The sequence below is a fragment of the Chaetomium strumarium genome, assembly GCF_033439665.1.
Source record: "Chaetomium strumarium strain CBS 333.67 chromosome Unknown B0T15scaffold_6, whole genome shotgun sequence".
Taxonomy (NCBI): Eukaryota; Fungi; Ascomycota; class Sordariomycetes; order Sordariales; family Chaetomiaceae; genus Chaetomium; species Chaetomium strumarium.
In genome coordinates this window covers 871518-891267 of record NW_026944434.1, presented here as the reverse complement: position 1 = coordinate 891267, position 19750 = coordinate 871518, and the positions used below count along the sequence as shown (strand labels likewise).

At 53.5% G+C, this 19750-nt stretch overlaps 6 protein-coding genes across 6 annotated transcripts; 3 read left to right on the top strand and 3 right to left on the bottom strand.

The window, feature by feature from the left end:
* Nucleotides 1-79: 79 nt before the first annotated feature.
* On the bottom strand, nucleotides 80-677 carry B0T15DRAFT_539056 (uncharacterized protein). The gene is made up of 4 exons (XM_062869715.1): nucleotides 516-677; nucleotides 328-435; nucleotides 231-258; nucleotides 80-160 (listed from the first exon to the last, which is right to left on the bottom strand). The coding sequence occupies exons 1-4, from the start codon at nucleotides 578-580 to the stop codon at nucleotides 128-130; spliced, it is 234 nt and encodes a 77-aa protein (XP_062718867.1). The 5' UTR covers nucleotides 581-677; the 3' UTR covers nucleotides 80-127.
* A 9067-nt stretch (nucleotides 678-9744) lies between these two features.
* B0T15DRAFT_495656 (uncharacterized protein) lies at nucleotides 9745-10074 on the top strand (the record flags this gene model as incomplete). Its single annotated transcript, XM_062867119.1, has 1 exon — nucleotides 9745-10074. One exon carries the CDS (start codon nucleotides 9745-9747, stop codon nucleotides 10072-10074), a length of 330 nt encoding a protein of 109 aa, XP_062718866.1.
* Nucleotides 10075-11529: 1455 nt separating this feature from the next.
* Nucleotides 11530-13610, bottom strand: B0T15DRAFT_438264 (glycoside hydrolase family 76 protein). Its single transcript, XM_062865867.1, has 3 exons — nucleotides 13169-13610; nucleotides 12367-13088; nucleotides 11530-12287 (listed from the first exon to the last, which is right to left on the bottom strand). Exons 1-3 carry the CDS (start codon nucleotides 13281-13283, stop codon nucleotides 11700-11702), a joined length of 1425 nt encoding a protein of 474 aa, XP_062718865.1. The 5' UTR covers nucleotides 13284-13610; the 3' UTR covers nucleotides 11530-11699.
* Nucleotides 13611-14955: 1345 nt separating this feature from the next.
* On the bottom strand, nucleotides 14956-15623 carry B0T15DRAFT_262937 (uncharacterized protein). The gene is made up of 2 exons (XM_062863363.1): nucleotides 15437-15623; nucleotides 14956-15386 (listed from the first exon to the last, which is right to left on the bottom strand). The coding sequence occupies exons 1-2, from the start codon at nucleotides 15467-15469 to the stop codon at nucleotides 15051-15053; spliced, it is 369 nt and encodes a 122-aa protein (XP_062718864.1). The 5' UTR covers nucleotides 15470-15623; the 3' UTR covers nucleotides 14956-15050.
* Nucleotides 15526-16603, top strand: B0T15DRAFT_486588 (uncharacterized protein; the record flags this gene model as incomplete). The annotated part of the gene is made up of 3 exons (XM_062866372.1): nucleotides 15526-15589; nucleotides 15621-15927; nucleotides 16003-16603. The coding sequence occupies 3 exons, from the start codon at nucleotides 15526-15528 to the stop codon at nucleotides 16601-16603; spliced, it is 972 nt and encodes a 323-aa protein (XP_062718863.1).
* A 1680-nt stretch (nucleotides 16604-18283) lies between these two features.
* Nucleotides 18284-19555, top strand: B0T15DRAFT_559843 (uncharacterized protein; the record flags this gene model as incomplete). The annotated part of the gene is made up of 1 exon (XM_062870518.1): nucleotides 18284-19555. One exon carries the CDS (start codon nucleotides 18284-18286, stop codon nucleotides 19454-19456), a length of 1173 nt encoding a protein of 390 aa, XP_062718862.1. The 3' UTR covers nucleotides 19457-19555.
* Between the last annotated feature and the right edge of the window lie 195 nt (nucleotides 19556-19750).

Here is a 19750-nt window from a genome sequence, read left to right as displayed (position 1 = left end):
ATGGAATTGTACATCAGTTCTACAATCAGGTTCTCTCTTCCTGCCCTGTTAGACGGAAACCTAGGCTCACCGAGACGGAAGTGCTCTGCTTGCACATTCCCAACGATGACGGATGGGTATCATAAACTCAACCCCGTTTCTCCGTCTTCCGCTTCTCGATCTGTCCATAATGCCAACGCAAGTCAGTAATAGCTCCTCACGCGGCAAGGAAGGAACTGCAAATCCCATACCCAAGCCTTCTTGCAGTCCCTGTACGCCCTGAAAAGCCATGGCGTTAGTTCTTATGTTATGCCAGGCCAAGGTTCCCACACCAAAGCTATCACTGACTGGAAGTAATCCGTGCACATGGTCCGGTCTCCGTCGTTGCGATGCAAGCACCGGATACTCCGCGCGGCAGCTTGCTGGCAAGGGTCGAGGAATTCGCTTCTGTCTTTGCTATTTGACGCAGAGAAGGTCAGCAGGGCGAGAGGCGCAGAGAAAGGCGCAAACGCGGACAGCAGCGGACGGCAACTCACCTTTCGAACTTCACCTTGGTCTCCCTGTCCCAAGGGTCGGCCTTGCTGTTTGCCGTGGAAGCCATCTTCGCCACGTCACCTCGGGCTCTGCATGGGGAGTGGTATGTCCGTGTTGATTCGGGCGGCTTCGTTGAGGCAGAGACGGCAGACGTCGGGTTTGCGGCATCTGTGGAGGCAGGAACCGGCGAGCCGCATGTGCTTCCGATTTCTGGGCAGAGCTCTACACAGTATCAAGCGGCCGTTTGCACGGTTTTCCGTACGGTCTAGTTTCCCCTACTAAGCCTGCCCCCTTGACTCCTGAGCAATGTAAACATGACCATGCTCCCTTGGCGAATCATCTGAAAAACACCATGACATGCTTCAGCAATCAAAGACAAGCAGTCGCCATGGGGTCAGCAAGTTGAATAAGACGATGCAACCAGCAGACGTAACATCAAACTAAACGCCATGGAGCTACCACGCTCAGCAACCGCCTCTCTGATGTTGTGATGTTGAAAGAATCAGCTGACAGTAATAAGAACCATTGAGTGACTTCTGTAAATGCAAATCCCATTGTTTGAATAGATCTGCCGTGCTCAAATAAACAAACCTTCCGGCCCACTCTCGCCAGAGTCACCACCACTACCAGCCACCGCCCACGAGTCCAGAAAATCCGGTTGGCAACCCCACAAACTAAAGCTCTGCCGGACACAGACCTTGGTGGTCTTACCATGTGAGTACAGCTTGAAGGCCCTCCCACATATAGCCATCGTCTCTAGCTTGGCTGCGCACATCGAGATCTTACTTTAATACACACATCTTCCATGCCTGTTACCTTGCCTCCGTCTGACCAGACCGTATACGAGCTCTATGGCGGAACGAAATCTAATAGCTAAGTACAGTACCTTATTCATCTGACTTCTTTCTCTTCCTCCCCTTCCACCTCTCCTTTTCAGGTATGGCTCAGACGGCATCCATCTGCTCGAAGAAGTCGTTCCAGAAACGGCCTCGACTGGGTCCACGACTGGGTCCACGACGCAGGGCTCTAAGCTGCGTACCTCCTCAGGGATGAATTCTGTGGCAGTGGAACGAAACAAACCATGATTACAAACGCGCCTAATGAAATCGCATCCCACCAATCTTCCTCCTCAATCTCCACCCAGGTCGGTCGCAGTTGAGCCTAATGGAATCCCGCTGCAACTTGTCATCAGACCTTTTCCCGGGACCCAGGCCCCTCTTCCTCCCGGTATGCTGCAGCTCACCAGCGCTCGGCTATGGGGCACTGGTTTCAGCCGGTATGCGACCTGGAACTTCACTCGTTGGCGATGAGCCAAAGAAGACGGCCTGGATCTGACCGAAGCGCCCTTTCCTTTAGCGCTAGTCTGGTGGAATTCTCGGGGTTGATTAGTTAATCGCAGAGCGGGCAAGTTCAAGCTGGCGGCGGCCGTAGCTGAAGAGGGCCACGCCTTGCATGCCAGCCTCTCGTCGGCCGGCAGCCAGGCAGGAACCCGTGGCTGTATCTCCGGAAGTCTCTGGGTCAGACATTTCATCTGCAGCAGGGTCGGGCTCGTCTGCGGTAGCCTCCATGGGGAACCATATCCGGTAGCTGGAAGATGTGCACTAGCTCGTCCACGACTGGCTGTTGAGGAGTCCGGGCTGTGTTTCCAGCACTCACTCTGGGGGCAAGCCCCGGGCGCCAGGGGTCAGAGAATACTGGACAGATGCAAGATCGTCAGGCAGGAGGGTGGAACTGCAGCCGGCGTTGACGATGCGAAGCCGAGTTGTCGTCCCGCGGACGTGCATGTGTGGCGTGGGCTGACTGCGTTTGGCTCGTCCAGAAAGCTTGGGGTCGCGAGTCGAGGTTGGCTCTACGACTCGGGCTTGGATGACTGCGGCTGGGTCCCTGATGCGTTGCTCGGGACGAGGCCATGCTCGAATTCTCCATGATCGACACGGGCCGCGGCTTCACCGTTAGAACCTCAAAGTCACCACTTCCGACGCGATTCCAAAGTGAGCAAGATAGCGGTCCTGGCCCCATTCGAGCTGCTCCTCCATCATCAGAATCTGCTGGCTGCGCTCCGGAGGCAGGCTGATTGGAAGCAACGACAGTCGCCTCGTTCTCGAGAACCAGGGGTACCTAGTTTGGTGTCCGGCCTTTCCTCTTTGTTTTGCTTTAGGTTCTTTCTTGTATTTTTCCTTTTTTGGTTTTAACTTTCTTTTTTATTTTTTTATCTTGCTTTTTGTGCTCATTGCGCGCCCTGCCTACTCCAACAAAGCTGAGCCGGAGACGACGGCACCGTCTACAGCCAGACTGCGAGCAGTGACCTGATCTTAACTGGACAGGCACAGTGATGCTGGCTTTAGGCGGACATGCCAATTCTGGAGTTGGCGGGCCTCAGTAATGCAATCCAGCGCGTGGTGCACCTCGCTGACGAATTGTGCATTGACGTTGTTGAAGATGAAGGTAAATGTGAAGGGGGGTTGCAACACTTTCGCCGACATATCCCGCATCGTGCTCGCTATGACCGAGATGTCGTAAACCGCATCCTTCGCGACTTTGGGCTTTTGTCATGAGGAAGGAAGACGGCGAGCATCTGCTTGAGGCGACCCTTCTAGTGGTATGTTGGCAGTGGCAGGGGAATTTCCATTGAGTTGGTAAGGGTAAGAGTGGGATCTTTCGGTATTGCGAATGACCCCGGCGGAGTTTTGGTAAAAGTGTTCTCCTTGTCGGACTCTGCGTTGTTACAATCCGAGGATCAAGTACGTGAGGAGGAAGAGGGAATACCACCCGGTAGCTTTTGTGCTGTTCTCCTGGTTTATCTTTCCGGGTGCTGAAATCAGGGGTGGAGACCACAAGCTAGGCATGTTACTGGAAGTACCGGTACAGTAGGAACAGGGGCAGAAGACTGAGAAACAGGCTCTCCATGTACAGACCGAAGCAATGTCCCCCAGAGTCTCAGGCTCCTCAAGAAAGCAATACAACCTGTGTGACCCCCTAAGTTCAACACCGGATTGCTCTGTGACTGATGCTGTAGAGGAGCTCACTGGTCGGGCTGTGTTCTTGTTCTTCCTTTGCTCGGACTTCCATAGCGTTTTCCAAATCAAGCCTTTCTTTTATTTTTTGTAGGGTGTCAGGACGTCGACAAGAGTCTATGGACGTCCTCGCCGACAAATTACGTGATACGGACAAGCTCCCGCGGAGGCATGTGGAGGTCGGCCTGATTGTCTGGGGCCTCGCAATTTTCAGACGAGATAACCGGGCGTTTACATCGAACATGTGCTGAGGCACCATCAAGGACAGTTCGGATCCATTTGATCCAGAGGAGAAGATGGTCCAGAGACTGGGTCATGGAAGGTCAGGGTGTGACGGCAAAACCAATTGTCGATCGGTGCCTGCTGCTTATGGGTCTTCGAATCCAGTGAGGATGTCCCCGCGTGTGTCCTTTTCCGTGATGCCGCTCTCGTTGATAAGTCGCTGCTATTTCTTCGGCAGCCTCTGCTAATGGTTAACGTATCTTATAAGCGAGCGGGACATATAAGCGAGCGGGACATATAAGCGAGCGGGACATATAAGCGAGCGGGACACTCTCCACCACTCTACAACAACCATCCTCAATTGCAATACAATAAGACCATTAACCAACTACAATTACATCAGAAACAGCTGAATCAGACCCTTCTACAACCTCCTGGCACGTACGGGCATTATGGCCAGGCTTGCCGCACACACCACAGCACCGAACCTTCGTACGAGCCCCCCTGCACCACCACTATCCGGCTCCTTTTCTTGCGCCATCTCCCCAACCACAGCCTTCTGGTCCAGTAGATCCTTTGCATCTTGTACCGCAAGCGATCCTCCAAGCTGCACGCGTGTTCTTTTGGCTCTCCGGCGCTTGCTGAGTGCCTCGTTGGCCTTACGGAGCGAAGAGACCTCGGCGCGAAGAAGAGCCATCTGGTGCATTATAGCCATTGTACCCTTGGCCAACTGGTCTACAGCAGCCAACATCGAGGTTGGGGAGCTATTTTGATGGTTGGCAATACGAGTCTTGATGAGTGTAGACTGCGCATTGGCTTCCCGGGAGTTGTGTGGTGTCTGGAAGACCCAAGACTGTGCAGTGCTAGGCCGTGAGGTTGGGGGTGTTGGTGTACGAAGCTTGATATCCAGCTTAGAAAGTACCCTCTCTGGATCGTACGGCATAAGGCCAGCACCTGTAAAGCCACCCTGTATATTCTTCTCCGTCATAGAGGCGAAGAAGGCCTCGCGGAAGGCATAGAGGAACTCGAGCTTGCTTATGTGGTTGATATGCATGCGTATCAAGTCCTCGACCTGGCGACCGTACGCCTGCTTTAGCGGCCCAAAGCAGCCAACATCGAGTGGCTGGAGGAGGTGGGAGGAATGCGGAGGCATACAGAGTGTGATGATGTGATGCTCCTGGCAGTAGAGCTCGAATTCGGTCGAGTGGTGGCTCTCATGGCCGTCGATGATCAATAACCGATATTTGCCCTTTGTACGGGGTGCTGTATGGAAGTCAAAGTGCTTGATCCAATCGAGGCCTACGGCATTGGTGGTCCAGCCGTTCTCGGTGGTCGCGATACGCCAGTCGGCCGGGAGGTTGCACTCTTGATACCAGTTGGCGAGGTGGTATTGCGCGGCCAAGATGATGAAGGGTGGGATAGCCCAGCCGAGGGCATTGACTCCCTGGATTACCGTAGCCCACTCGCGGTTACCAGGCTGGGCCAGCTTTGCCTTGCTACGGCCATCAGAGGTTGTAACTACCATGCCTGGGAAGATGATACCCATTATAAACCCAGTCTCGTCGAAGTTATAGATATCGTCATCCACAATGCCGTACTTGGCCTTGACATTCTGTACGAGCGCGAACCACTCGCCAATAACCTCTGGGTCCTCGCACTTGGCCCTCTGGTAGTCGTATCGACGTGACCAACGCGTACGGAGAGCGGGCTGGCGTTTAACGAAGTTGTGAGCCCAGAGCTTGCCAACAGGGGGCGCATTGCATACGCGTAGCAGTTGGTTGGCCATATCTTCCACACTACGTAGCCTTGGTGGAAAAGCTCGCTCAGATAGCTCAGTTATATACTGGACTATAGCCTTCTCTTCTAGATCGGTAAGCTTCCGTGAGTTGGCTGGAAGATCGCGTCGTATAGGCCGGCCGGTACGTCGGTAGCCGAGGGTTGAAACTGGCACGTTATAGAGCTTGGCCGCGGCTCGGAGGCTTAGTTTCGTATCATTTTCAAGAGCTTTGAGGGCCAAGGTTACCTTAGCTTCCTTTGAAGCGGAAGACATCTTTAGTTGTAGGAAAAACGCGTTGTTGGAGGTGGATGAAGAAGGACGCGTCGTGCCAAGAACTTAGTGTCCCGCTCGCTTATATGTCCCGCTCGCTTATAAGATACGTTAACACTATGATTAAAGTATTTTAGACAAGCTGGAGAATAGGACATACCGTAAACCGCGGCGTATGTACGGTCTCCCATATACAAAGCTCCTGAAATGGTTCCTATCCGGATTTCCATCTGGCCCTCTTGCCGTAGATGTCCTCAATCTCGTGCTTGCGGAGGAAATGCTTGAGGATAGTGATCTCCGGGAAGTCTTCTCCGAGGGCAACGCGTCCGAGTTTGAGAATCCTGCGCAATCCTTGGACGGTGAGTTTTCCCGAAATATTCTAGGGTCTCAGATGCTGCCGCGCTCTGCGCTGGTGTTTCCGATCTGTTGCTGACCCTGTCTTGTTCAGGAGCCTTCACGGGGCAGCCGGATCGAGTCCCTGATTATATCAGATACCTTTAGTCAGTTTCGCCCATCGGTCAACGACCGCGTATGGTTCTTGCATCCTAGAAACTCCATGGGAATTGAATTGGGGAGGAAGACATCGAGGATCTCCTTCAGGCGACTGGCGTGGTAAGTGACCTTGTGCGATCGGAATTTAGCTGCGTCGCCGCTCTCGATGACATCAGCTTCGCAGGGCGGTCAACAAGACCCTGCCTCTCATGTGGCTTGGACGCTATATATGAGAAATACTAGTCAGTGACAAGCACACGATATTAGGGGGACGGATCGTTCCGTTCTACACACCGTCAATCGCCTCCAACTCGATCTCTCAATCGTCTGCAGCTTCTCGCCGTAGTCGGTAGAGTAATCTGTAGTAAATGTGCACGTAGCACTCGGCCAGACGCGCCTGTTCATCGACCGTCAGGTCGCGAAGAGTGAGCTCCCTGACGATGTTGGTGATGACGGGAGATCTTGCGAACGCCAGCACAATGTGCTCCTACTGGGGCCCGCACGTTCATCATGGCCGTAGAAACGTAGTGAAAGACTGGGTGCTGGATGAACTACGTGCCAGGTGGACTATTGAGCAAATAGTCAGGCGTAGGGCATATTCCTCGTGGCTGGTCTTCTGGTCATTTGCAGTGATATCGCAAATGAAGCTCCCAAAGGTACCTTAGCCATCAGCTTGCTTCTGCATGTGTGCCTTGAGATCTCCTTCAATCGGCCGGAGCTGGCGCAGGTGTTGGATGCAAAATCCTCTGATCATCAAAACGATGGTGTTGAATTCGTCCGCCCACTTGAGAGCTCGAGGTCGCTGCTTTGCCGAGGACGTGGAGTCTTCCGCTTCTTCGAGAGCTAGCCGTTTCCCGGCGCTGGGTGTGAGCCTTCAAGTCTCTTTCAGGAATCAATATCCGATAGACGACATCGCGCCGCTTTATTGTTCGGTTGAATGTGCAATCGACTCCGAGTTCGGTATACGGGGTGTTATTCCCACCTGACAACGTGCCTGTTTCTGAGGACGCCTCTAGGCAGTTGAGTATAGGTGCTCCTAGATAACATCCTTTGAATCTAGGGAAGGCCGCCCTGTTTTTGAGATTTGTCAGTCCGATCTATACATCAATGACATGTCAACGACACATCGAATATCCCTTAAAGTACAAAGACTGAATTTCATCCCACCTTTGAACTTCTTTGTTTACCTGTTTGTCAGACACCAGACATGCGCGGGTGGTAAAGGGTGTAACTCTTTTTCCACTTCCATCTTTTTGTTTGGACTTGATGGTGCTGGCGTCAGTTGGAGAGATACCGGTGATCGCGATTCCGGGTGATTGCTTCTGAACCTGGATCTAGCCGCCCGGTTTCGAGGTGTTTCTCCACGTAAGAATCAAGAGTGTATAGAGCACAAAAGGAATTCAGAGATTCCAAGGTGAAAGATGGGCCACGAGAGGTATGAGCAGGCTGTTGGCTGAATGGGAAGGCGGCTGTTTTACCTAGGACTGATTTGCACCATTCCGAATCACACCATCAGGGCAGGCTCCAGGAAGGCAGGACCTGTCACCCCGGTCCAGTCTGGGTCAGGCGGCAAATAGGGCGCTTTGCTATGAAAATTCGCTCCTTCTACGATGTCGACGTGGGTAAGAAGGTGTAGAACGTTGAGTGTATGAACCTACCCTGACCGGAACTTTCCTCTGCTATTATCCAGCCTCTTCGTCCACCATTCTCCTCTGCACAAATCCGTTCCGCTCCGGTCCAGCAGCTCACTATTCAAGTAGTCTGAACGGGTAGACGTGCCATATTCCACCTCCGGAGCCCTGACTGGCACCTTGTTCTCCTATTTACTCCCCTCGTTCCATATTCTCCTCCGCACAAAACCTTTCCGCTCCGTTCCGGAACCCCATCGCCTGAGAAGGCCGGCCAAAGTATAAAATCCTCTTCCTCACACCAGATCCCCCTCCTCTTCGCTCCTTTCAACCGCACCTCTCCATACCCCAGGAGGCAAGACTCCTTGGCTATACATAGATCGGTATATTGACCGAGTCACAATCCAGCGCCAGGCTATCTCCCATATCTGCCACCACGTATGCTGCGGCATAGCTTGCGAGACAAGCAGCAGCCCGCCCAGCCCGCATCAACCGCCGTCTACGTCGCTCAGCCATCCCAGTAGATCTCGACCTCCCCCCACCTCCCCTTCCCCTCCCCATATCACCGCCAGCAGGGGTCCCTCAACCTGCGAGATACCCCGACTCCTCCTCGGCTCCAGGTCCTAGGAACTGGCGTGATGCACGGCTTCTGCGTCCAGTATTACTCCGAGACCATCAACCCGTCTTAAGACCGTCCTGGAGCCATCACCGATCTGTAAGTCGGCCGCCAGTTCTTCACCGATCTCTGGCTGGGTGAAGGTTATGAACTAACAGTTGGCCAACTAGTAGTGCGATGCCCTTCTACGAGTCGTCTACCAAGCCCAATATGGGCAATAATAGCAACAACGCCATCGCCGCCGAGCAGGCCACGGCGCCCGCCGATGCCTCGCCCAACAGCAATGCCATGATGGATATGATCCGCGAGCTGCAGCGGGCTAGGGAGGAGGATCAGCGCAGGATCGAAAAGCTGGAGCGAGAGCAGAAGGAGAGCCAGCGCAGAATCGAGGAGCTGGAGCGAGGAAGTGAGGAGGACCGCCGCGCCTTGGTGGCCCAGGGGGCCCTCACGCATCTCAGGCTCTCACAGGCCAGGCGGGAGATTGCAGAGGGTGTGGCCGAGGCTCGTGGCCACGTTGCTGAGGTCCATTGCCTTGTCGCTGCGGTTCACGGCCGTGTCCACTATCTCGACGAGCAGGTGCAACGCCTGCAGGGAGCTTTAACTACGGTGTCCAACTACGCTTACATCCACCTCCATGACCTCCCGGGAGTACTCGGTTTCCTGCGGGATGGATTGGAACATGTGATATTCAGACAGTCAACTGGTATATAAGCTATATACTAGAAATCTGAATAGGACCCTCATTCACAGCTGCAGTTCACCTTTGTGATGATCTGCACACCCTATTGCTGCACCCCGTCGCTGTTACTAACCGCTGCACTCGCCGCTGCACTCGCCGCTGCGCCAGACGCTGCGTAGCTGTTCGGATGGGCGGGAAGTTCAGATGGGCATATGTCATCCGAACAGTAAAAATGCTTGGTTCAGACGGGCATATGCTATCCGATGACCCTGCTGTCCGGAGTCTATGTACCACTAACACTTGAGAGAGAAGCCGACTTAGGCACGATGCCCAGCGACGATTAGGGCTGTCATGGCGAGGACGCTGATGTGGATGGTGATGGCGACCCTTTGTGGATGCGTTGGTTGTTCCATCTGGGTTCTTCTAGTACTACTATTGGATAGATGCCGGGCTTGAGCTCACACCTGTCCTTCACTTCTTACGTTTATTTATCAGTGATCACGGCATAATGCAGATATTGGAATCCCCACGTCATGACGGAGCGGCTTCACGAACTCATGAGGAACCACCGCGAGAAGCAGATTGACGACATCGCCGCCAATATTTGCACGGAGATGATCATGAACAGGGACAAGCTTGAGGAGCTACAAGATATGCTCAATGCTGCCGCTCCACAGGGAGATGCACGCTACATGAGTTTCTTCCAACTCCCTTCTCATTTACTGCGGGAAACTACCAATCGGATCATCCACTGCTATAAGGAGGTCCAGGAGTATACACCCATTGATGCCCTACCATCCCACTCATCCGCCTCGCCCTGGGGGATGGTGAACCCTTACACCGTCGCAGATACCCAGGCATAGGTGGTCTCTCTGCTTACCACGCGGTCCTACTCAGCTGGCAGTCAACCCGCCGCCTAGCGCCATTTCATGCACCTTAGGCCATTTGCCCGGCTCGTCATTTTCCCTCATGCCGCTCACATCGCGTCACAACTCGACCTCGGTGCCATATCCGAACCTACCGAGCCTCCCTATATATAGAGCTTTACTGGCGAACCTGGTTCGGAATTTCCTTCAGACAGGGGAATTTCCACGGAGTCAGAGCTAAAGCACGACAGTGACGAAGAACGTCTCTTCGAGTAGAAAAGGAAAATAGGGAGAGAATTGCCTAATTCAGGGAGGGGAATACTTGATTGTTTGAGCAAGTCTCGCCAGCTTTCGCCAATTCTTGGAGTTTGGTATTAAAGCAGGTTTTGCCTCCTCCCTCTAACTTTGGTAGTCCCTTCCTTATTCTTCGACTCTATCTTCTTATTGCCTACTAGTACTGGTAATTTCCCTCTACAATTTCTTCTTGTGTTTCTTCGCCCCTTCCAGAGTTTCTCTGTAGTTCATTCCCTCTTGTATCATATCTCTTCACTCTTCAAGAACACTTTGCCCAACTCGTAGACGTGGTATAGTCCTTTGGAAGAATCTCTTACGATCAATTCCCGGTCAGGTCCTAGTTTCAGTTTCATTTTCCCACTCGCAACAACTACCATGTCGTAGCCGCAGCCGAACGCTGCCATTACCAGGGCTCAGGCCGAATGGATGGGAGCTTTCGCCGGTGGTCACCATGTTTCGTCCTAAGATTCCTTGTCATCGATGTCAAGATGGCGCCCAGTTTCTCTTTCCCTTCGGACAGGGATATCGACGCCATTACTACAAGAGCGCGTCGTCCCTACGACGAATTCTCCAGACCGTACCAGGCCAACAATGTTGTGAGGTCTACAAGACGTGAGCGATAGAACGAAGGGAGTCAAGGGACTATTTAGCCCCATTGCGGTCTGTTATAAAAAGGTTTAGGTGGTGGAGCATATCTTCGTTGGCACATCTCATGCGGTCCTATGGCGGCACGATACCCCGGAAGGAGGGTCTTGGAGTTTGGAAGGCTGGACGATGCCCGTTCTTTCGTACTGGTGATAGTAATAGTTGATAATAGGTGTTACGAAGCTACCAAACGTGCTTGGTGTAGCTCCCTCTGGCAAGCTGAATAACATCCGGAAGCTGATGTTACGAAATCTATATGATCCCTAGGTTTACCCCTAAATAGGCTACCAATCGTCTCGGCGAAGGAGTGGGTCTTCGAAGACGTCGGAACAGTATGACGGAAACAGCAGTGAGGGATGTGGGGGAAGATCTCGATGTCTGACACAGCGATTCCACCAAGCGGATGCTGATGGCGTGTATCATATCTGACTTCGACCACTACCGTTTCCATTAGTTAGCGAGCCCACCATTGAGATGAACCGAACAGGGATCGGTGATGCCAGGCAGACAGATAGCATGGAATGACGAGTCAGGATGGACCCGAAACATTAGATTACCGAAACAGAGACATAAAGCTATTAAACCCAAACGCCAGACCTGAACGATTCTGCTAATCCAACTAACACTTCCAGCGCATTGCTGTCTCCATGTTACACGAAAAGTTGGAACGATGTGGAAGCCCGCTACGCCCCCTCGGACCACCCCATGCCCATCCACACCAAGCTGCCCAACAACGTCGTGAGGACCACGACCGTCACAATGCCCGCGCCAGCCCTATCCCCCGTGGTGATGGGCGCGAGCGGCGTTATCTCATTATAGTCGATACCCGCATTCGGATCCCCCTTGCTCGTGCCGCCCGTGTCGTTGGTCAGCGGGCCCTCCAGCACTTTTTGCTGATTGATTAGCAGCGTGGAGAGCGCGGCGAGCACGCTCATCTGCTGACCCGCGGGACCCTTGTCGACGTCGCCGTCGTACGAGCCTGTGTTCCAGCGGAAGCCGCAGGTGCCGTCGTCCAGGCACGATGAGACGGCGCCCTCGGTCGAGGAGCGCAGCACCTTGAGGATGGCGTCGCGCGTGAAGGGCGCCACGATGGCCACTGTCGCGAGCGACCGGTGCATGTACCCCTTGAAGGAGTGCTGGTCGACGTTGCATTGCACCCGGTCTTCAAGCTCGCAGGCGCGCTCGACCATAATGCCCTCGGGGAAGAAGAACTCGATGGTGTGGTTCAGCAGGCCTTCGACGCGCGTCTTCCATTTGTCGGAGCCGTTGGTCTGTTGTACAGCGAGGTCAGTCACCTTCATTGAAGGGGGCAGGAGTTTTGGTGGTTTCGGAAGGGGGATGTTTGCATACGTAATTGTACATGATGGCGGCGCCGTGGATGAGTAGGGCTTTGTTCGCGGAGAACTGGACCGGGTTGATGTCGGTGCAGTTGTACTCTTCGTGGCCGCCATCCAGCACGTTCCAGTCATCCGTGATGTAGCCGACACCCCTGGTCCAGTCGTATGCCGTGTCAGCCCATTTGGCGTAGGTCTCGTTCTTCGTGTAGCGGGCCAGGCGGGCAGCAAGGTTAAGGAAGACGACCTGCGCGATCGTGTTCTTGTAGTTGTAGCCGCCGTTGGTGTGCGGGATCTGCCAGTGCAGGCCACCGTTGCATGTGTTCGTGTCCCACCGGGCGGCCTGAGTGTTGAACACGGCCTGGGCAAGCGCCAGCCACTGCGGTTGGCCCTCGGGCGGATTCTGAAAGTTGGTCTCAGCAGCGGACATGGCCGCCATGCCCCAGAACCCTTGGTCATCGTTGCCGAGTGAGGCGGTCCAGTTCCGCGGCATGTAACTGTTGGCAGGTGGCTCGGCCTGGAACACCATAGACCGGAGCGCCTCGTCGTTGTAAGTCGTGTCGCCCGTGTAGAACCAGTAGTCGATGATGGTCCCCCACATGGCGCCGGCCTGCCACCAGTAGTATGGACCGCCCGGCGGCGGCCCCGGGAGTATGCCCGGGGTCTGGCCGGGTTCGTCTCCGTGGTAATATGTCATTAGGTTTTCCGCAACAAGCTTCGCGGCATTTTTGATCTCATCTGCCATTGCCACATTGCGTGTCAGCGGTCTGTATCGCCTTTCCAGCCGTGCCAAACAAGAAAAGAATCCATGCACTCACCGCTGGAATCAAGATTAACCTGCAGCTTGCCCGCGCCTTGTGCAGTTGCGCCGGCCGCCGCAAGGAGCAGCGAGCCCAGCAGCGCCGTCGCTTTGGCCGCCAGTGTCCAGCCCATGTTATCTGCAAACTACTAGGCCCAAACGCATTTGTATGTCGGGCGCGCCGGAGGTGTTCGTCGGGGATTCGCCCTGGTCGTAAACGGGAAGTCAGTCGGTATCGATGTTACGGAATGAAGCCGGGGATAAAAGTTGGCTCGAGGGCTAGACCCGAGCTCTGAATTGTTCAGTTCATCAGGTTGTGCCAACAGAGCAGTTCCAACCTGTGTACTCGTACTGGTAGGTTGTAACTGACGTAAGGTTGTTGTTGGTCAGGGAGGATTGAGCTTCAGGAAGATCTTGGGACATGCCGACAGGGTCCTGCAGGGCGGGAATGAACAGAAAACACGCTGTGCTTACTAGTGATTTTCTGTTGGGAGTGTGGGACAGGTATGTATTAGACCCCTGCAGCTCGGACGATTCATTGGGAACAGGAGGGGGCTGTGCTGGGCGCGCATGTAACGGTGCCTCATTGGGCAGTTGACAGTCGAGCGCCGTTGGCATGGCTTAGCGGGCTCGTATCAAACAGCACCGCTTGTCTTGGCATTCGCTTGACAGAAGCTTAATAATAGGTAAATACGAACTCCTACATAAACCGTGAGAACAGAACTTAAGGTGGTACGTCGCCCACTGCAACTGTAATGCAGAACATGTTGTCGTGCCCGCCGGGTTTAGCGACCCTCTAGGTCGGGTATAGCGCCGCATCAGACTCGCGTCCTCGCACGGCCTAGCGCGCCCGCAGCATAAATAAGAGCAGCTTCCTCCGACGTCCCTTTTCTGTACTCGCGACTTCTCTTCCCTTTATCCCTCCCTCTTTTTCTTCGCTCCGTACCCTGTCTCCTTCGGATACGAAGACGGGCGTTCCACTAGCGGAAGTCTTCCCATGGAACGAGGGACATGGGATGTGAGTGGCGAACTTAGACAAATACAAGACTCAAGGCGCTGCAAGTCCAGTTCTAAATTGCTAATCGACCACTGGAGAGTAAAAAGAAGATACAGCTGTCTAGGTGTGGCGCTTGGGTGAAGGCCTTTCCCGTATTGTATTTGCGGCGCTAACGTGTTCGGCAAGGTGTGCAAGTCAAATTTCCTCTAGTCGCGCGCTTACGAGACGCCGCAGGTGACGTCAACGCACCCTCCCGGTTACGAGCTCCGCTGACGCCAGTGCGACCGTCTGTGTGAGAGACGAGCAACACGTAGGCGAGGCACGAGGGCGCTGCAAATGCTACTCAATTATTATGCTAATCGAGAGCTGAGAAAAGGAAGAAGATCCAAGATGGCGTCTGCGCCACGAGAAGGTAAATGGGTGCCACCGCTCCCGATGCGCAGTCGACTTGACGCTGCTTGTCGGCTTTAGTACCTTGGCGACGACGGACGGATGGTCAGCAGTCAGGATCGAGATCATGGCTCACCAAACAGATGAAGACCGAGAATTGGACAGATTCTTTATGCGTGTGACCGAGTACTTCTCCCCGGGCTTTGATCCGTATGAGCTCGATTGTCTGGCCGGCCCGGAGGTCACAGCACCATGCAATTCCCTCCACGTGCTCCGCCACAAGATAACTTTCGCGATGTCGTCTGAGACGCTTCCGACAACCATATGTCCTATTCTAAACACCTAGGACCTGAACGAGGGCCGTCAAGCGACCCTAAGCCCACCGAGCTCTAAGACGAACGCCGCCACAACAGGGACGTATCTCGGGGGTAGCGGTATGACGGAACATTGTGTCCTGTATGATCAGCGATGTACGGAGGCTTGCGTTCCCAGCCGTTCAGATTGTGGTGCTTTGCTACGCCACGGTTGCCTCCTTCCTAAATCCTGCACGGGCATCTTTGATGACGGAATAACGTTTGCCGTAGTCGACGAGGATGACAGGCAAGTCGGTCTCGAGATGGGCTGTGGAGAAGTCGTACTCGACGTGGAAAATATCAAAGACAAGAACATCCAGTCTGTCCCATTTTTCGACGACAAGTAACGTCGGGCGGCTATCATCGACAGGGATATCGAGGGCAGTGCAGGCGATCTTGACAATCTGGTCGGGTGAACTGGTGTACAGCGAGGACTTTCTCTGTACGAAGACAGCGACCCTGGCTGGTTGGCGGGAGTGGACAAGCTTTGCGACGGACTGCCAAAACCAGGTTAGATAGCACATACACGTTGGATCGGGAAAGTTACCATTGGTACAGGTATTTGTTGCAGCTTTTCCATCTTGATAGCATAAGCCGCACATTCAACTTGCTTCTGTGCACTGGCCCACCGCAACAATGGAGAGCGTCATTGCGGCCCTCACAGCCTCTCAGATATCCAGATTCTTTTCTGCAAACGGCCGTCCGACGCAGCAAGAAATGCGACCAATTAGCTGAACGTATCATAGAACAGCCTGCCATCCCAGCACCCGTCCAGGGTGGAACCAATTACACCGTCATTGCCGGAGAGTACGTTGTTCAATTTCGTGCACCCAATGCCGTCCTTAACTTGGAGTTCCTCGGACACGTCGAAAAGGCCTATCACTGCTTTATGCCATGTCATAGTGACTCGGGCACATTTGGGGAACTCTTCGTCTACAAGATGCGAAATGTGGGAGGGGTCTCCTTGTACCTTGCCCGGGACAGTTTATACCGGAATGGCTGCTTCCTCTTGCAACAAACAGTAATGGATTTTACTCGGTCGGTATCTCTCCTGGTGCGAACACTAGGACAAGAATCTTTATCTTTCCGAATAGCTTACTTCTGCCGACCCAGATTCTTTGCCTCAGCATGGCAAAAGACCCCAAAGGCCATTCCCGTGTCAGACCGCCGTTTGTTACACTGCAAGTACATGACTCAGCACTCACAACTCTCAGCGGGACTCCCGGAGCGCTTTCGCCCCATGTTGAATCGGCTCCTCCCACGCCTCCAGTATATCACGGCCGTCGAGTGGCCCCTCGTGCCCAACCACATCGACCTCCTTGAAAACAACATCCACGTCGACCCGAGCACAGGCAAACTGACGGGTGTCTGCGACTGGGCGGGCACGGAAGTTAGTCCGTTCGGCATGTCACTCGGCGCAGTCGAGAACATGCTCGGGATTCCAAAATTGGACAGGGAAAGCGGACGGACTGACCATGTCTACCATGCCAACCATCGAGAGCTCAGTGACCTGTTTTATGACGAGTTGTATAGTGCAATGGGATCCGTCTCTGACAGGGACAAGGAGTGTATCGAGGACGCTATATTGGTTGGCCTCTTTCTAACCAATGCCTGGCGGTATGACGGAGCTGGCAACCAGCTCCCTGCCGGGGAGGAAGAGCATGGCTTGCAACATCTCGATGCAGTTCTTCGGGCCACATCCGACGGATATTGATGGTGTGAGGACTTCCCATCAATGAAAATGGGGCCCCGTGTGGTGCAGAGTCTCGTGCCCAGAGCTACACGTCAGTTACGCGGCACACACCTCGGTTTCTTCGTCAGCCATTGCTGTGGCCCCCCGAGAGCAAAGCTGCTATTCGACGGGAGCACGTTTTCAGCCACGCCAGGACGAAGTCCCCACGCCCACGTCCTCTCTTGGAGGGTTGCTTAACCGAGTTAGGGCTGGTTATGAAGGCGGTGATGATGAGGTCCGAGATCCTGTTCAAGAGGTGGCAGCGGGAGCCCCTACTGCCGATGACGAACCTTTATTTACATTGCTTACAACAGGGCTGTCAATGCCTCTGTTCTCTTGGGTGGCGCCAAGCTTCGCTTCACACTTATTCGGCCTCGCCTGGCCAGAGGAAGGCTAGAGGAAGGGGGCACAATCAGGTATTTTATTCATAGCTAATTCTCGCTTAACTAACAACTTGACTTGGGTTGTTAAGCTGCCAACAACAGGCGTAATATGGAATGAATGAGAGACGACGAAGATAAGAGATTTGAACCAGGAGCAACAGCGCTTTCTCAACTTAATCCGTAATCCATACTGTGCACGTCTAACGCTAGACCCTCATCAACATTTGGAAAGCCCATAAGGCTACACCAGGTATGTACTGGACATGTACTTGATCAACATAACCGTTGGGATATGGCGACTACGGCTTGCTTTGGTACAAAATAGATTCAATGGAGGAATGAACAAAGATAGACTCTCGGTATTTCAATACAATCAATGTGCTCCAATGCTCCATGTGTTGGTGGATTCTCCCTCACCATACCTCTTTCTATCTAGGCAAACTAGGGTACTGATTGCCTACCTTAGGTAGCTCTCATGGTTTAGGTTCTGTATGTCATAGTTGCAGTGGAAAGGGTGTATCCTGGCTAGGTATGCAATGTGTATGAACAACTGAGCCCAGAGTGTCACTGGTGAACCCAACCACCTATTTGAAGTTCTAGCCGGACAAAGTCATTCTCTAGATGCAATGCTGGCGACCAAGGGCGCCGCTATTGAACGTGATTCATATCATTTGTCTACCTTAGGCACCTAGATTTTCTGAATCCTGCCACGTCTTGGCTGGCTTCCCGAGACCTAGCAATAGGGAGGTCACGAGAATATCGCAACTTGCAAGCGAGCTCAACGCATACCCTCTGTATCCTGGACTATTGTTCTTTCTCACTAATCCCTATCAGAAGTTTACTGATAGCTGAATCTATGCTCATAACTTCATCCGTTTGGCGGATCTTCTTGAAATCCAAAACTGAAAACAAAAGCGAAAACATACATGGTGGTAGCCGAGTGACGGGGCGATTGTCGCCACGCGTATGGGTTCATGTTTTTCCTTCGATTTCCAAGTTTCCAAATGCCGCTTACAACACGTCACTCAGCCGAATCAGCCCTCCTTTCTCAGCCAGATCAGACCTCCTTTCTCCAAATTAGGTGCGTGAAGTGGCGAGAATTATTTCTCTGCACTCATCTACGTCTGCCCACAGTCTCTCTCGTTTTGTAACCACTTTACTTGCACCGACTATTATCAGCCATCCATTTTCAAAAAGGCTTCCCGGAAAACCGCCCTTGTCATCCTGAAAGTCAATAATCCGGTTCGCCAGGAAATATAACGTCTTTTAAATTTGCATCATGGAATTTCCCTTCTCCGATCCTTCTCCTTTGATCCCTTCGACCAAGCGGGGCCTGCCCGAGGAGTTGGCGCAATCCCCTACCGCAAAGCGGGCCAAACGGGCCAAGCGGGCCAAGAGTGGAAAGAAGCGTTGCGATGAGAGTGTAAACGAGTCAGCGATCTGCGCCGTGCAGGATGATTGGGCTTGTTCTGATACCGGCCCGGCTACTCAAAAAGATCTCGAAGACACTGAGATGTGTGATGCTCCTGCCCAGAACATCCCCAAGACAGAGGCCAACACCGGAAAGTCGAGAGCCGAGCCGGACCACCAAGGGAAGCCTAAATATCCCATCATCAACGGCCGCGAATGGATCCCAGCTGTCGCCGGGCCATCCAGGCCAAGGGCTGGCCACAGAGAGCTCGCTGAGCAGCCAAGACGCGAGCTCACACCTCTTAGCGAAATCGCTCCTCCCCTCGATTATACTTTCAAAGCGTTCCCGAACCCGACAACATCCGATTACAACCCCCCTGAGGTACTGGAGAAGCCAAAGACCAAGGATGAGGAGACCAAGGCCGCTGGCGAATCTCCCCAAGTCACCACCAACAAGAACGACTTTGACGAGGGAACCTCCCCGATCATTCCCGCTCGAGGAAACCACGCAGGTACCAAAACCCTGAAAGCCATTAACAAGCACCTCAAGGCCATCGAGACTAAGCTCAACGAGCACTCTCCCGACGAGATCGAATCGCTGCGCGCTCATATCACGCGTCTCCAGGAGCGCCTCGACCTCGACGGCTTGCGCGCCGCCATTCGCCACGAAATTCTCTTCAACGCGCTCATCAAAGTGGCAACCGACGTGGGCAAGTTGAGCAGCCAAATCGAGGCTGCTGCCCAAAATCAGCGTGATGAATCCAAAGACGAGCAGATCAGTGAAGCGAGCATCACCAACATTACACCTCCGGCGCGTGTGAATCAAAAAAAAGGAAGGGATGGCATCGCCGCGGCGGCTGCTGCTATCAAGGAGTCAAAGGATAAACAGAAGGTTAGCCTGAGGAAGTCGCGTAAGACGCTGGAGCAGTGCCTGAGGAGTTATACCGAGGATATGGATCGCGCGGGCAGTATGAAGGCTGTGAGGAACTATGGCGGGCTTTGTGTGCAATATGCTGAGGACTTATTTAAGACCTTGGGCTGAGAGATTTGTCGTTCCTTGTCATCTATCCTTTTCGCTCGTGCATGGCTGAGCCCGGATATTCATTTTCCTAATCTTTGTAATACGGGTGGACAATTGTTTGGCTACGGGACTGCTTGGTTTCCCTGTACGATCCCTGACCATGGCTGTTTAATGCTAATGCCTTTCACCATCATTATGTCCCGAGTATAATGTTGACGGAACGCTGACGGGTGGTTGACCTGTTAACCAAGGCCCGATGGGGAGCACTTGAAGGGGCGACATATTCCAGGTCAAAGCTGCTGCCACCTTAGATAC